This window comes from Pleurodeles waltl, chromosome 9, assembly GCF_031143425.1.
Source record: "Pleurodeles waltl isolate 20211129_DDA chromosome 9, aPleWal1.hap1.20221129, whole genome shotgun sequence".
NCBI classification, from domain to species: Eukaryota; Metazoa; Chordata; class Amphibia; order Caudata; family Salamandridae; genus Pleurodeles; species Pleurodeles waltl.
Window position 1 is genome coordinate 60,227,449 of NC_090448.1, and position 18,164 is coordinate 60,245,612.

General features: G+C 43.6%; 1 protein-coding gene across 1 annotated transcript in view; it reads left to right on the top strand.

Moving 5' to 3' along the window:
• Nucleotides 1–18,164, top strand: part of LOC138258943 (netrin-4-like) — a 233,564-nt gene that overhangs the window by 51,371 nt on the left and 164,029 nt on the right. The window contains exon 3 of the mRNA XM_069206287.1: nucleotides 17,378–17,641. Within this exon, the coding sequence (XP_069062388.1) occupies nucleotides 17,378–17,641 (264 nt within the window). The remainder of the gene's footprint in view (nucleotides 1–17,377; nucleotides 17,642–18,164) is intronic.

Below are 18,164 nucleotides of genomic sequence, written 5' to 3' on the forward strand. Positions count from 1 at the left end.
AAGAAAGAAAAGAGGGAAGCTGTTGGTCAGAAAGGGGGCTGATCAACTGCATCAGGGGATCCAATTGGTCAGAAGGAATACCTCTCACATACCCAGAAGGGCGTCATTCCTCATCATCGGGCAGCTCCTTCTTGGGCCGGCGTTGCACTGCCCAACTGCCCCTTAAGGGAGCTCTTTGCTGGAGATCTTTAAGATGTCATGATGAATTGTGAATGGTGCTATTGAAGGTGTTGTGGGTGTAGGGCGGTGAAGTGGGTGATTAAAATGGCTAAGGGGTACCTAATGAGGTTTAATCCATATGTCCCCTTGACATGAGTAAAAGAGTAAAAACAAACAGTTGCTGTCCTGAGAACTATGGACCTTGCCTGCTCAGCTCAAGCAATACTATGAATTAGGGTCAATATGTTTCTTGCCTTGCATGGTCCAACCAGATCTTAGGCAATTCGTCAGGACCAGGATGTAAAGCCTAACCTTGACCTGATTGGAAATCGAGATGTGTGTTACTGTTGGTACCCAATCAAAATATCTATATTGTGTCAACTGTACCTTCTTTGGCACAGGACATGAATAATATGACCCTATTACAGTTAAGCTTTTGCACCTTTGGATTGGGAAGAAGACTGTGCTGTGGGAAAAAAGGAGTCCCTGCGGAAAAGTGCAGGTGAGCTACCCTCCTCGGGCGGCCTGGAGGTCTGGGTCTGGGTGTGTGAGAGTTTTTGCTTCTGATCAATCGGACTCCCTGATCCAGTTGATCAGCCCCCTTTCCAGCCAACAGTTTCCTTCTTTTCTTCCCTGCTTTGATGAGGAACGGCACGCCTTTCTGGTTTATGTTATTTTTTATCAACCTCAATCGCTTTTTGAATAAACAGGTACTAATGTGGTCAAAGAGGGACAGAAAAACTACCATGTAAAAAAAAGTTCCATCGTGATCTATTTTATGTGAATAAATCATATTTGGATATTTTGAATGTTTGGCAAGAACTCGGACGTCCTGGATTTAAATTGAAGCCCAGCTGGAAAGAGGATCATCTTCTAATCTTTGAAAAAAACATCCTTCCTCAGCATTCAATCAAAAACTTTGATTGTTGCCGACATGAAATTAAGACTTTGGGGGTTATTCCAACTTTGGAGGAGGTGTTAATCCGTCCTAAAAGTGACGGATATACCACCAGCCGTATTATGAGTTCCATAGGATATAATGAACTCGTAATACGGCTGGTGGTATATCCGTCACTTTACCGTCACTTTTAGGACGGATTAACACCTCCTCCAAAGTTGGAATAACCCCCATTGACGTACTCTTTGGTGCTAAAATTTCGCCAGACTCACATATTCCTAAAAACATCAAATGTTTCTTTTTTGGCAATGCAGTTAGTTAGGAGCATGTCCCTTGTCTTTTTTGGAATGATAAAAGCTTGATTGTAGTTGGGATAACGAATGCAAGACTTGGCTGAGGCAACACGCTGATCTCTCCCACTCTGTATATCAGTGCCTCCAAGCTCTGCATGGACTGAGATGAAGCGACCTCGTCAGTGGCGTAATGAAACTTGAGGGGTCCCACCCCAGCAAAATATATAAAGGGGCACCGCCCCACACTCTGGACCGAGTCAGGAGCTCTCAGGCCAGGGGTCCACCGCCCCTGCAGATAGTGCTGGTTGGGCCCCCCTGGAGCTCGTGGGCCCCCCATACCACAGGGGCTCCGGGGGCTTTTGTTACACCACTGGATCATCTCTCACCAGCTCATTGAGGTCTTCACTGGCATCCACTGACAGTCAGAGTGAGGTTTAAAAACATGTGTGGCAAACTGCTAATGGTCTTCAAAACTTCAGTCCTTCCTAACATTGGAGCACAGTAATACACTCTGGACTAGGGTAGAGTTTTTGATGGCTGGATCAGGCCCCTCTGATGGACTCTCTCTCCAGACGCATCATGAAGAGGCAAACACAATATATATTCAAGGCCCTCATCTCTGGGTCATACTTTCACTTTCGCTATAGACAAGTCTCTATATAAAGTTTAGTAGCGTGAACATTGTCCTCCTTACTTTTGGCAATTCGAAGTACAATTGTTTCAGAGGGCCTAAAACCGAAATTTTCATTTCTGATGTGAGTATTTTAGTTTGATATTTTTTTAATTTAAAACCCAAAATATTTTTGCTATCTGTAATCCATGCCTTCATCGTATAAGGAAATTCCCCAAAAGATGAGAGGATTTGTGGGCATATTTACTGGAATTTCATACAACGCAGCACAGCAACACACGTTTCTGCACTGCGTTGCATGAAAGGAAGAGAGTAGAGTTGTGCCATATCTACTGCGATATCGCTCCGTTCTTCTCTCTCCTAGTGTCTTTCGCCAATGCAGGTACCCTTGCACCACAACGTAAGAGTGCCGCTGTTGTGATCAGAATACTTTATGTTCAGGAAGAGATACCTCCTGCACAAAAACTACTGTAAGAGTCTTAGTCATCTTAGCATGTGTGCTGCAGAATGCAGCACCCATGCAAAGAAGAAGCTGCAAAGAGCAATAAACATATGTCTCCTCCTTAATCCAACCTCGGGTAGCAGCACCATTTTGGAGTAAATAAATGCTTACTGACTTTAGTAAATATTGGTTTGAATCAAAATGCGTGGGTTGATGCACTTGAATGCCCATGTTCCACCCATGTAACGCCTTCCGAAGCAAGGTAATGCAAGCAAGCACTATGTGCTGCCTCGCATTACTAGTTGGATGAAAATGTCATGCAAAGCCACACAAATGTTGATTTGCATGGATTTGCTAATCCCTAAATGGATTTTGCGTCAGGATGCTCCATGAAAGTGGCACAACCTTGACAGAAAATTGTAATAAATTTGGGCCTATGTGTCATTGCTACACTTTTCATGAAATCACTACTGTCAGGAAGAAAGCCAACACACCAGTGATTCTGCAGCTTCATATTTCTTCTGTTGTGATTATTTGCCCGATTAGGGACTGTAAATCATGTGGGTGTATGGCCTATCTGCTGGCTCCTGTTTTTTAAAAAATGTATTATAGTGGTAGGTAAACAACTTGGTCCGTTGAACCAGCTATGAGCATTCATTCATTCATGAATACTCTGTACATGTCTTTGTTTTAAATGTGAATTGCATGATTTGGGTGTATGTGGGAGGGTGAGGGGTTGTGTGTGTGCCTTAGTTACCAGATTTGTCTGTTTTTTTACACTGAAGCAGGATCCCTACATATGACATTTTATCTATGAATTACAAAGCGTCTCCATGCCTCACCCTAAATACAAACCTTTAAGCCGTGGCACTTTACTCAAAGGAAAAAAAAACACAAATTTATTTATACGATACATTTATTAAAAATATTTAGTGTACAACGAATTGTCATTTTGTTAATCCAGTGGATACACTTTGAGTATGGGACGAGGTGCATTGCATGAACTAGAGGTTGTAACTTGTGTAATATGCTCGCCCACCCTGCTGCCCAGGTTCGTCCTTTTGAAGTGGACTAGATGGTCTGACCATTTGAAAGAGGGAAGGGGGCGGACGTACTTGCAAGAGTCACTCCACCTCAGCCTGAATCAGTAAACATAGAAGTGCCATGAATCGGTTCTTTCCTCAACCCTCATGAGTTCCAGTTGTGCGTGCTCCACTGAAACCGGTTCTGTCTGGTACATAGGATCCTGTCCAAAAATATAAGATTGTCTCTTGTGTGGTATTTGCTCTGAACCCCAGCTGGGATAGTTGACTACTCACAGGTTATCCTGGGGTATAGTATTAAAGAAATTTCTTCATTTTTGGACATGGCTAGTAGTCATGCACGAAAAGGACATTGAGTCCAGATTTAAAGTTTATTGGCGTCTGCTAAGTGCATTAACCAAGCTTATCTGCTCAAACTGAAAACATAGGTCCACAGTTTAGTCCAGGGTGCTGCAAAGTCGGTCCTGGAGAGCCGGGTCCATGCCAGATTTTTAGCATATCCACATTTAGAAAAAAGATGTTTCAGAAATCTACATGTTTCTAAATGTGGATATGCTAAAAATCTGGCAAGGACCCGGCTCTCCAGGACCGACTTTGCAGAACCCTGGTTTTAGTCAAAGGATTGTTAAAAGCTATTGGCACTGGAACCTGTGAGTAACAGATCGCCTGTCATTGAGGGCTATAATAGTTGTTAATATCCTCTCCTAGAGTTATATGTCGGAGCCCCAGTGAGGCAAACAACGTGTGTAGTTATGGTACCAAAATATTGTAACCAAACTATCACCTGACAGAAATATTGTGTCCTAAATATCTTTTTTAAAAATGTCACCCTATTTAAGTTTATAATCGGAAATCCGCACCCAATGAACACATATTTTTCTAAATGATGTTTAGGGCATATTATTTCTGGTACACTTTTTTGCAAACAATATTCTGTAAAACAGCCCTGGTCTAGCCCAAATCAGAGGGGGAAGGCTGCAATTAGAACATACCACCCATTGAGGGCAGCATGTTTTAAATTAAATGAAGAGAAACAGAAAGACAAAGATTGGAATGTTGGACCAGAGGGCCTTTATCAGCCATCTTTGGTCTTTTACTGCCACAAGCTCTGCTGCCTTCAGTGGAGCTTACAGAAGCCCAGTGGTCTAACACAGGATCACACTAGGGTTAGTGAGAGCATCAGTATCCCAGACCTGCCAACTTCAAGAAAAATCTCACAGTGTGAGGAGGGGGTGGGCCTTGGAGGAGGCGTGGCCTCATGTCAAGAAGCACCTAAGATGCACTTTTGCCCCCCTCCCCCAGCCCCAAACCCCTTCCTCTAAAAATACAAAATCCCAGACGCTTACTGAAGCTGTTGCCCCTGTACTGGGTGGTTTCACACCCATTAATGGACATCTGCAGTAAAAAGCCTCAGAAACCAAGCTGAAAACCACTGCTTACAGATATTGTCATCTCACGGGGTGACCGTGTGATGAGAGCCAATATTGTGTGTCACACGGTGGGACTGTGTGAGTTGGCAGATCTGGTATCCTGATCAGTTACATAACCCGTTCCTTGTAGAGTCTGATCTGTCAAAGAAAGAAGTCAGTTCTAAGGCGTGAAGTAAGTGCACCAAGCTATTGAAGAGCGAGCGGTAGGCCTCCAGTCCTTTCCATGAACCTGAGCGTGCACAGAACCTGACGCTGCGAGGACAGGCAGGTGGAAAGATTATGTGCTCCAGGGATGCAGAAGGAAGGGCTTAGTGAGAAGAGGGAATTCACAGAAGTGAGTCATCTCGATGCCGGTGAACACAAAGGACTCCCACACCACCCTCTCACTCTTCACCAGCGAAGACACGACACGCGCTGAGAGGTTGTTCGGGGTGAGATATGGATTGCTGCTATACCCTTGTTGCTGATTCACAGTATTTGCAGTAATCAGATGTTAGGATTATAGTTTAGGCAATACAATGGAAAAGTATTTCAGAAAGGGTATGTAGGGTCGCCGCCTTCCATGGCGTAAAGCTAAATGATGAAGCCACCCTGCAGAATATGAGGAGGGGTCCTAGTCTCCCATATCTCACACAGATTCATTGATCTAGGGATGAATGGGGCCCCCTAGAAGGGTTGAGCCCCTTATTGATTTGGGGATCCCCTGTGCTTCCGGCGCTGGTGCAACCTGCATCACGCCCCAATGTCATTCTAGTTTGCCACCTTAAGCTGGGTACATTTTTCTTGCCACATTTGCTCTTTGTGCATGCTTTGTGCAGAGAGCGGCTGCTAAACACTGCTGGGCTGTAGATTGGTGGTGTATGTGACCGCCCCAATAAGGGGTGCTGGAGGCCAACCACATGTGTGAAACAAAATCTGAAAATTTGTACACTTCATTTATGTCCCATAAAATCATTAACAATCTCAGAAATTGAAATATCAGCACACTTTAGAATTCACAAGTAAAATGATGACTGGTACGAATTATGTCGAAGCCATCAAGCCAGTGGACTATTGAAAATTTTATGCTGATATAAAGACACTTAAAGATTAAGGGCCAGATGTACCAAAAAAGCAATTTGCGACTTGCAAATTGCGAGTCCCTGCGACTCGCAATTTGCAAGTCGCAAATTGCTATGCAGTACGGTGTCTCAGACACCAACTGCAACTCGCAATGGGGTCGCAATGACCCACCTCATGAATATTCATGAGGTGGGTCGCAAATTGCAGCCCCATTGCGAGTATGGGCACTCGCTAACATGGAGGCCTGCTGACATCAGCAGGCCTCCATGTTAGCGACCTGCTGTTCAATAAAGCAGTTTTTTTTTTTTGAAGTGTAGCCCGTTTTCCCTAAGGGAAAACGAGCTGCACTACAAAAAAAAACGAAACCTTTAGTTTCGTATTTTTCAGGGCAGCGAGTTTTTTTGGACCACTCCCTGCCCTGAAAAAATATTTTGGGGTGCAATCACAAACTGGAAGGGGTCCCATGGGGACCCCTTACAATTTGCGATTGGGTTACCATCCACTTCAAGTGGATGGTAACTGCGATGCCATTTGCGACCGCATATGCAGTCGCAAATTCTATTGCATCCCAATGCGACTCGCAAATAGGAAGGGAACACCCCTTCCTATTTGCGAGTCTGAAATGCATTTTGCGAGTCGGTAACGACTCGCAAAATGCATTTCTGCATTGGGATACGCGTTTTGCGACTCGCAAACGGCAGATTTTGCCGTTTGCGAGTCGCAAAACGTTTGGTACATCTGGCCCTTAATACTTTCTGATTGGTCGTCTCTACATGTGCTGTCAAAAAGGAACAAAGGGGATTAGGCAGTACTGATACTCTTGAGATCCTGTTACACCTGGTCCATCTCCTACTGATTTTTGTTAGTCAATTACAGAACCGGTATCTGAAGGTGAGCATGTGATGGCACAGGGATGGGTGTGATGGCACAGGGATGGTTGTTACTGTATAGACTAGGACTGGCAGAGGTACTAATTATTAGCATTTGTTTCAATCTGTCACATTACTCTTTAATTCACTAACTTCACCATCTGACACTCCATCTAAATTTAGAGGTGGCCGTATCAGAGAATTCTAGGCTGGCTTCATGTCAAAAGACTATGCAGAGAATTCTGAAAAACGTCCTAAAACAGTCCAGACGGACTTGTTTTTGAGGGGTCTCAAGCGGCATCAAACAGACAAAAGTGACAATTGGGTTGTCTATGATGTCTCTCTGAACCCCAGGGTAGAAAACTCCACTATACTGACAGCAACCCAGCTACAGTTTTACGCTGTTTTAACCTGCTCAGATGGGCAGTGCAGAGGTAAAGATGAGAGAATCATGGGGCAGCCACGCACTACATGGTCTCATCAACCTCAGTCCATCCTCCACCTCCCTTAAAGAATCTATAATCTGCCATCTCCTTCCCCACTAAATACAAATACAAGTACCAGGAATCCTGCCACCATCTCCATCCACTCTTGCTAATATCCTCCACCCACCCCTTCATAACAAAAACTACCTGCCATCCTTTGACCTACCACATCTATCCCTGGCAATACAGTCACCTCTCTCCCTCAATCCAAAAAAAGGCATCCTTCCACTCTTGGAAATAGCCTCCCTGCCCCCCAAAGCTACAAAAATACCTTCTGCCCTGCCTCCCTTCCACACCACCAGCTGAGCATTGCCTGCCCTTCCCTACCAGAAGTCACACTCTTTGGTACCTGACAGCTGCTCTTCAACTCTTCCTGTTTTCTTGTCAGCCAGATCTGGAGAGCCTCATGTTTGAAAGGGGAGATGGTGGTTGGTGGTGCAGGAGTACCAGCTCTCTAACGCCACTGAAGATGAGGTGGAGGCAATGGATCTCCACCAGTCAGAGCACAGCTTTCGTGGTCTGGTGCTTCCCTGCTCTGACATCAGAGTTGTGAATAACAAAGCTGTTTTTTCACAGTCCTGACATCAGAGCAATGAACCAGGTTCAGAAAACATGTGTTTGAAGTCATACATAGCATGGAGTTTATGGTTAGCTGGTGGAGGATAGAGCGACGACAAGGCCTAAGTTGGATAGGCTGTCTCTAAGGGTTTTAAAGTTCGATTAAGGAGTTATGTTCGCCAGAGCAAGCCATAAATTATCGCTTTGAAGACCTTTACCATTAGTTTCGACCTATAGATTCTATCTCACTGCCCATCAAAAATGATGTTTTCTGATTGCCATGTAAGAGATGTTATCATAATTAATTCAATTTATACCAGAAGTATTAACTTTATAAATATAAATTCGATGGTTGACAAAAATACAGATGGTACTAGTTGGCGGAATCGGACACACTGCGGCATAGCAAGGGTGAAAGGTCTTTCAAGCATTGTTAAAATGTGCGCGCTCAGCATAAAATACCACAAAAGTTGTGTAAGAGGTATTGCCATCATCAATTGGTGGTCCAGATCAACTGTTTTTAAAAAGTTAAAAAATAATAATGGAACATTCACTAGTATGGCAAGAGAGAAATGTGGAACTTGAAAATAAGGCCTGGCCTTGGAAAGATTTAGAAGGGAACAAGCATTACTGCTTCAATGACATCAGAGATATGTTTCTACAAGCAACCAATATATTTGAAAAAAGCTAAGAGAAGGAAAATATAACCAGCTTGCATTCCGGAGGATGCTACATCAGCTTAATGTGGAGATCATGAGTGTGTTTCTTTTTGAAAAGGGAAAATAACATTGAAAGTTTTCCATAGTGGGGGGGAAACTTGGAGCAAACATGGTGCCGGCGTAGTCAGCGCAGCTCACTGCCCCCGCCCACCAGGATCCAAGCAGTCTGCCGCTGAATCTGCGGCCGTTACGGCAGCAACCGAAAGCGCGGCTCTTCGATTACACGCCGCCTGTGGAGGGCTCGGTGCTCCGAGCTATCCTCGGCCGCCTGGGACCGCTTAGGGCCGCTGAGGATATCGCGGCCCTAAGGGGAGACGAGGCGGTAGCAGTGGCGCTCGGGAGGAGGACGCCGAGCGCCGCATGGACTGCGGTGTGAAGAGAGAAACTGGCAGAGCATGACCCAAACTTTCCAAGAGCCTCAACATTTGCCGGGGGATCGGTGGAAGCTCAGAGGCGGTAGGACCTTTCAAGGATGCATGTAATTGTTTCTCTCATTTAGAAGAGAGAAGGATCAGACTGAACTTTTCTTGTGTTTGCCTAAGTGGTACTTGCAATACAGGCGCTGAGCTGTAGATTGCTAAACTATCTTTTCCCCCCCATTTTTTTTTCCAATATGGAATATACGGGCCATTTAACCAAGCTGTTAAGTTACCTTTACAGGCTGATGTAGCCTGTACGACCGGGGAATCGCCGAAAAGAATACCTAATGTTTTTCTCCTATGGCTAGCGAAGACCAGGGCGCCAAAGAAGGGGGGGAAGAGATTTAAAAGGCTCACGGACCCCAATGCTGTCGGGCACACAAGCAGATTTATTCTGGCACTTAAATACCTCGCTATGGTCACTAAGAAACGGTACGCAACAAAAAATAGCTGACGTATTAACAACAATTAGTGGTGCAATTGCACGTTTTGGGTAACTATTTCTCATGTTTAAAGTAAATATGGCACCTAAGACTATCCGGAACCCTAGAGACATTAATGAAGGAACTAAGAGGACTCGTATTGGGAGAGACAAAGGCGAGCCAGCACGAGTAAATAAGCGTCTGACGTCAGTAGCAGGCAAAACAGGAGGGGGGGAAAAATATGCCAGGATTGGGGAAAAACATTAAGACAAGCGACAGTATTACCCCCTCACTGGAAACTAAAAGCAAAGACAAAAGCCAATCTACTATCATGACTTTGTTTGCAGGCGGGCCACAGGACAATGTCTCTGTAATTCCCTCCTCTGAAAATGGGGATAAATTAGATGAAGAAATTACTCTCCCGAATATGACCAGTGGGGAGGTATGTAGTGAGAACTGCGAATCTCATAAGAAAATTACACAAGACACTGATATTATGCTGGAGATGAAGGTGGGGGAGGGTAGAGCAAAGGAGCTCAGTCTCCCTAAGGGGAACAACCACCCCCAAACGCAACAAGCCGATGAGAGTAAACACCCGGAGCCTCGGAGTAGGGAAGAAATTGTAACCCTAACAGGACCTATTATTGGAAGGGTGGATCAAAAGGAAACTTATGGAAGCCCTAAAAGAGGGGGTAAAACTACAGGGAAAGATTCTCAACCCACGGACTGGGGGAAAGATAGCAGTGATAAATTTTACTCTTTGACAGAAGAGTCTGATCCTAGCAGTACTGACTACAGCCTGAGTGAGTCAGAAGACAGTGAAAGATCGGTAACTGGAAATATGTCTTCAAGTAATGAGCCTACAGTACGGCAACCGCGTCGACAGCGGAAATCTGTGAAAATACGGCCCTGTTCTCAGGAGGGTTCTGAGAACTCGAGGTCTATGGGCGGCAAGACTTTGAAATGGGACTACTCTGGTATTGGGCTCTCAGACACTCCCATCTCAAGCCAACAGGGCTCAACTGATGGGAAAATGGAATTAGAGACAGGAATGTGCCCTAACACTTCGCCTACGGTGGGTACTGAGGCTGGGCTGTTGCAGTCAATATACAGTTCAATCAAAGAACTACAAACAGAGACCAGGACGGAGAGTCGACGCGCAAGGATAGCTACAAAAAGGCTGCAGGGCTCGGTTCGTAAGGTTGTAAAATCATGCACAGAAATAGAAGCAAAGTTCGGCTTGATGGAAGAAAGAATCATCGCCGTTGAGGAGGAGGTTGACACACTTAAAGAACAGAGCACTGCGAGGAATGAACAACTGACGGATGTTATGTGGAAAATGGAGGATTTCGAGAATAGACAGAGAAGGAAAAACCTTCGATTTTTGGGCATACCGGAAGAGCTTGAAGGAAGTGATATACGGACTTATATGGTCAACCTTTTACGTGGGGCCTTTCCAGAACTGGGGAAATGGGACTGGGAGAGTGAGCTGCAGCGGGCTCACAGGTTCCCGCTAACTCGACGGGAGGGGGGCCAACGGGCAGACTCGAAGTATCCTAGGGCTATCCTAGTCTATTTTGTAAATTATCTACTTCGACAGGAAATATCTGTCAAGGCCCGACCAAACTCGCCATGCACGGTGGATGGGGTTACCTTCTTTACCCGCCCTGACTTCTGCCACGCCACTGTGGAGCGGAGATGGCGGCTCAGACAGCTTATTAAACCATTTTTAGAGAAAGGAGGGGAGGCATACCTGTTGGCCCCTGCTCGACTCAAAACAGTTATGAATGGGAAAGTAAAAGTATTTACGTCAGAAATCAAAGCAAAGGAATATCTGATGGGGATTCAGTAATAGAGTAAAGAGATATCTGGAAAACAAAGGGGCTTGGGAGACTGGTGGGTGGGTGGGCCCACTTATACACGGCACCAATATCCAGGCCATGATTGGTCTGATTGCTCAACAGGATGGGGGGCCAGTCCTGGGGGGGGAGGATGGGTGCTTGGAAGGGAGATGGAGGGGACTGGTCTGGGGCAGAGGGGGGGAAGGGATGGCGGGGAGCGAATGGGGAGGAGGAGGGGAGGGGAAAGGGGGAAGGAATAGGTAAACGTGGGTGTAAAAAGGAAAGGATTGGACCAAGGAAAGTGTTCGAAATCGTAAAAAATAGAAGGAGGGGAATAAAGGGAGAAGTAAACTTAAGAGAAAGAGCCGCTAGAATTCAAAGAATTGGGGTGTGCAGAAGGAGAAACGGAGGGGGGAGGAAAAAAAAGAAAGGGGGAAACAAAATAGTATATGGCTAGACTCCGAATTGCTTCAATAAACATATGCGGTCTGAATGACCCCCGTAAAAGAAGGAGAGTGGCTGAGGAATTAAAAACCTTTAAGGCAGATATTTATTGCCTACAGGAGACACATGTGGAATATAATAATATCAGATGTCTTGGCTCACTTGGCATGAAAGTGATAGTTAGTTCAGCGCAGGATGCCAGAACTAAAGGGGTGGCGATACTAGACCGGACGCATAGATTGAATTTTAGGAGGCAGAAGGCGGACAGGGGAGGGAGATGGGTAATTGTAGAGTGTAGCTATGGGCATAGTAGTTTTACACTATGCTCTTTATATGGGGCAGTAATGGACGATTCAGCTGTCTTAGACACCCTTGCTATTGAGCTAGCAGGATGGGCCTCTCCCTATATTTTATGCGGTGATTTTAATTTTAATGGTTCCTGGGAGGGACTACAGGATCTACTCGCACCCACAACAAAGAAGTATCAGGGGCGTAAACCTCGGATGTATAAAGCAATGGTCGCCATCCAGAGGGAACTAGGACTGGTGGATGCCTGGGCGAGATAATGTAATCCAGACCCCGGGTATACGTACTATTCGGCTCCTCATATGAAATTAGCACGACTTGATTACTTTTTGACTTCTCCCGAATTGTTAAATCAGGGGAGTATGGAATTATATCCTCGGGTTGTCTCAGATCATAATCCCCTAGTATTGGATGTGGAACTGGACTGGTTAGAATCAAGGGCTAGGGGCTGGACATTTGAAAGGGGGCTCCTTAATGACCCGGAGTATTGCAAGTATATGAGAAACTGGTTAGCTGAATTTCTGGGTTTCAATCAAGGGTCAGCCCCAGTTGAGATAGTCTGGGATACCTTAAAGGCAGGAATACGTGGTATCAAAAAGCAGAAAATCGCCCAAAGTAGAATACGGGATCTTCAAACGAAGCTAAGGGTATTAGAAAGACAATTGGTGATTGCAATAGAAACCGGGGGTGATATAAAAAAGGCTCAAGAGGAAGTTGTTATAGCTAAGGCCGCAATCAACGAGAATATGGCTCAAAGAATAGCGGAAAAATATCTAGCGCAACGTGAACAAGGGTATGAGTTTGGAGAAAAATCCGGACGTTTGTTAGCAGTACGAGCTAGTCAGAAAGTAGCATCCGGGGTCATCAGAGAGATTGAAGATTGGCAAGGACAGATTATATCAACAGCGGATGGAATCAGAAAGGTGTTTCATAGATATTATGCCGAACTATATGAGGAGACATCCGTATGTTCAGAGGAAGATACGTTGGAGTTTCTAAGTCCCATTAAGGTTAACAAATTATCTGAAACGGATATCCTAAATATGGGAGAACAGATAGATATCTCAGAAATCGATAAGGCATTGAGCGATCTTCCCATTGGGAAAGATGCAGGCCCTGACTTGATCGCCCTGGAGTTTTACAAAACTTTTAAAGCAGTATTGCTCCCGGTAATGATAGAACTATTTATTCAGGTTCAAAGTGGAGGGTCAACCCCACCATCATGGGATAGGGCCAACATAGTAATGTTTTTGAAGAAAGGGAAACCTTCATTAAATCCGGCGTCATACCGGCCGATCACATTAATAAATAGCGATGTTAAAATATATTCAAAGATATTGGCCGCTCGATTGTCTACTGTAATCAGGAGACTAGTCTCCCCTAGACAACATGGGTTCGTACCAGGAAGAGATACTATGGATCATATTCGGAGAGTTATTGCACTCTTTGATGCTACGACAGCAGCAGAGGAACCTATGGCAGTCGCATTATTAGATGCAGAAAAAGCGTTCGACCGGGTAAATTGGAAGTATTTGTGGTGTGTAATGGAGTATTATGGGTTAGGGAAAAAAATTATTCTAGCAGTAAAGGCTCTATATAAATTTCCGACAGTGAAAATACAACTAATGGGGGGACAATCTGAGAGTGTACAAGTTAGGAGGGGTACTAGACAGGGATGTCCATGCTCTCCCCTTCTGTTCGCTCTATACATAGACCCCTTGCTTAGACATCTAGAAGCAAATAGTATGATCCTATCGATACATAGGCAGGGATGTGATACAAAAGTACTAGCATATGCAGACGACATAGCTATATTAACCCCTGCCCCTGACATGGCAATGAGAGAGGTCGAAAAGGTGTCAAGGAAATTTGGAATATTTTCCGGATATCTTCTAAATAGAGCTAAAACACAGTTATTGACCAACTCATATACAAGCACTCAGGACACGCGAAGGGTGGCTCAGGCAGTATATCTGGGTATAAATATTACATCAAAAATAGAAGAAATAGTTAATTTGAATTTGGACCCCATACTAGCCAAAGCTAGGAAAGATATGTGCTGATGGAATAACTTACATTTGACTATTATGGGAAGGTGTAATATGGTAAAAATGATCTTCCTCCCTAAGCTGTTATATGTGTTCCGTGCTATACCACTGAACTTTACTAATGCTAAATTTAAAGAGATAGAAAGAGTGGTCATGAGATTTATTTGGGCATATGGGAAGTATAGAAGAGCTAGTAAATTCATGTCTCTCTCCCGAGAAAGGGGGGATGGTCATTACCAAATATAAAATTATACCAAATGTCAGCAGCCTTCCAGTATATGCGTCCACTTTGGTGTATTAATGAAGAAGGGATAGGCGAAGTGGACTGCCCTAATATTTATGAACTCCAGATCGGAGCCGAAGCTAATGGGTGTCTGGTAACATTTCAAGAGCCCGGATATTATAAGAAAACTCGATTTAGGGTATTGGAAGCAGCTTATAAATGTTGGCAGATATGGTATAAAAAGAAAGGATTTGGTAGATATAACTGGTACACCAAGATTGAGAACAATCCATCACTCCCCGAAATATTTAAGGATAGATATATGGAAAGCTGGATCGCTCTGGGTATAACGAGGCTAGGGAATCTTTATGACAAGTCGTGGCTCAAGGCGTTTTGTGATTTACAGGAACAGTACGGGTTAGAGCGCAGGGATTTCTTTAAATACTTACAGATACGAGATTTCCTTATGAGGAAAACAGGGGGTGCGCATGGTTTCAGAAGCGACCAATTGCTGAACGAGATCTTGGCCAATCCCAATATATCCATTAGGTCAATCTATCCATCAATGCTGGCAGTACAGCCTGATGATCTAGAGAAGAACAAGGAAAGGTGGAGGGATAAGCTGGCAGATGGGAACAATAATTTTTTGAGGTCATTAGAGCTGGGACGCACTATCCTACTTTCATCTTCCCTGCAAGCGCAACACTATAAGACTATATTCGATTTGTATCATACCCCAGCTCATCTTGTTAAATGGGGCAGTCTATCAGGAACAAATTGCCCAAGATGCGGGATGCACGGAGCAGATATTGTACACATGATGGCTACATGTGGGGAACTAAGGGCTCTGAGGGAGGGTATCCAAAAAGTTCTGAGGGAGGTTCTGGAATATGATCTGGCTCTTACCCCCGAGATATTGATTCTAGGGGTAGTGGGAGAAGAGGGTGGCCCATACAGAGCATTTATTTTTGTAGCTATGGCTGTGTACCGAATATGTACATCCTCTGCGTGGCTGAATGTTCAACCCCCAACCTGGCAGCAATGGCTGGCTAGATTGCTGGCTGTATATTATCTGGAGAAGGCATTATACGAACGCAAGGGGAAGCACGCAAGGAGGAAAGGGAAAGCAATCTGGGGGTTACTCCAGGTCTGGATTCTTGCGCACACTGATTAATGGTCAAATTAATTAGATTATTTCCCCCCCCCATTGTAATTAACTTTTTGTCTGTCAGAATTTGTGTTTGGGTTTTTGTCAATGTAAAATGATATTAGGGTATATTGGTTTACTTGCTGTATGATTCCTTTCCGAATAAAAAAAAAAAGAAAAGTTTTCCATAGTGATCCGTCATGTTGATTGAGTGGTCTTTCAAACCTTCAATGCATTGACATAAACTTGCCAATGCAGTCCATGTCTCCTGAACCGGTGGACATCTCTACATTTTGCAGTCGGTTACTCCCTCAGCACGATGGAGTACTTACCTCCATCGCCCAGACGGAGTAAGTCCTGTCCGCCAAACTTTAAATCAGGCCCATGGTTCAGTAAATAATGTATGCACAGAAGGTCGAATGTATCACACTTATGTTCTGATGTATGATACTGTTTTGTGGTCGCAAACCATGAGATTTGCAAAATCACTGGGTTCACAGCTGCAGAACAGTGTTTTACAAAGTACAAAACTCCTGTAATTCAGAAGTCTCCCTGTAGGAGGAGTTCTGCGCTCCTTTCTGAATTGAAATTAGGAGTGTGTATGACAGTGACTTGCTCCTTTTAATTGCAAATCACGGACGGATCATAGACACTAGATATAGGGGTGCTGCAGCCCTCCCCCAAAAGTAACCTGCTGAAGTTCAGAAAGTGAATGAGTTATAAATACGCAATTAAATGATGTTTTTATCCGTCCAACTTTTTAAAAATATATCAGAAGTTATGAGAGCACAAATGAAGCACATGTTTTAAGTAATTCCAAAGTGTAAGGAAAACAAAGATTTTAATAGGATCAAAACAAATAAACACTTTACTTGGTCATGTGTAATTGACAATTTCTTGTTGATTACCAACTTCCACAAACAACCACTTGTGCACTATATTTTTTGTCAGCAAAATTGCATGTCTGTGGATTGTGTGGCCATTTCAATAAAATTGTGCTTCCTATAAATGACAGTGTGCTATCATTCGATGCTTTAGTAATATGCTTGTTACTCCAAAATGCACCACTGACAACATAGCACACCTATAACATTCTCATTCTGAATGTGTGGGGCTCACTTGTGATATTTGTTATTTATGTGACAATTTGATTTTTCACAATCCCTATGACTTCAGTGATGTAACATTAAAAGCAGCACCCCCACTCTGAAAATTGTTCCAGCACCACTGAGAAGAATGTATCAGTGGTGTGTGCCCTATATTGCTGTGACCATTCCTCAAATCACATTAAGAAAATAACACATCATGTGTTCCAATGCATAATTTGAAATCAAACAAAGTTGTACCCCAATTCTGAATACTTTTTGGATAATTCACATTCATTCAATAGAAAAGAAAGGTGTGAGATTAAAAACAGTTTTAAAATTTCGGCGACTAGTATGTAAGAAGTAATTTTGGTTATTCAATAAGATCCATTTCAATATTTGATTGTCTGTTTTTTGTCTAAGATAATAGATGTTTCAATAAAGACTTAAAAACAACGTTTCCAAGGTCTATACTTGCTTCACTGCTTTTACATAAGAAGCTGGTAATCATAGAAACATAAATAGGATATACATTTAGCAATATATTTTTTAATTAGGAAAGAACCAAATACGTGCAAATTATGGTTGAGATCTTTGGGTGATTTCTTTTAGAAAAAAAGTAGCCAAATATAAACTATGACAATAATATCCAATGAAATTCATCATATGTAAATATTTATCATGCACAGGAAACCTTATCATGAATGGTTTGAAGAATTGAAGAATGTGAAGAAGATGCAAAAAGGATGCAGTCTTACCATATCTGTAGAGATTCCTCATGTCACAGTAACCATTTGTACAATAGTCTAAATTTCTGATGGTGGTAAAGCCTGATGTAATTCTCTTTTCACAGGTTATCTATCGGGCGTTGACACCATCCAATAAAATCTCTGATCCATATGGTCCTGAAGCTCAGGATCTCCTGAAACTGACCAACATGAGGCTGCGGCTGCTAAAAAGGCAAGACTGCCCATGCCAGAGCACAGCGCTGCTGGAAAAGCCTCAAAGATTTGCCCATTTTGCCATCTACGACCTCATCGCCCGTGGGAGCTGCTTCTGCAATGGGCACGCCGAAGAGTGCCAGCATGTCAACGGGAAAGGGGCATCAGAGAACATGGTGAGTAACTTCAACAGCATTGACAGGATGGTGCCACCACTTTTGGGCTTGTGTAAGTAAGGAGTGAATCAACTGCTTATTATGAAGTTCTTGTTTATAGTTGAGGACATTGCTAGCCGCAGGTGTAAAAAGAAGGGTAGAAAGACTATTCCATCAGAAGTCTTTGTAAAGTCACAAAATGTTGAACATTCTGCAACACATTTGTTTGCAGTCCCTGAACATAAACCAGTAAGATGATCATTTCTATTTGCTATCATTAATTTGACTGTACCCACTGCCTCTATTTGGCTCAAATACTCACTAATCTCAATTTTGTCTCACTGTTGTGTTGCCCGTATTGATGCTTCTCAGACCTAGCTGCTGAACAAAGGAGAGCTGTACAATGAGGATGGTCGACAGGTCAATGGAGATATTTTAGTAAGGCAGGGGAGTGGGTAGGAGAGACTGTTGGATGTATATATATGATATTTCTATAGTGTGACCCTAGCAAAAAGGCAGTGGAGCTGTTTTGGACTGGGGTGGT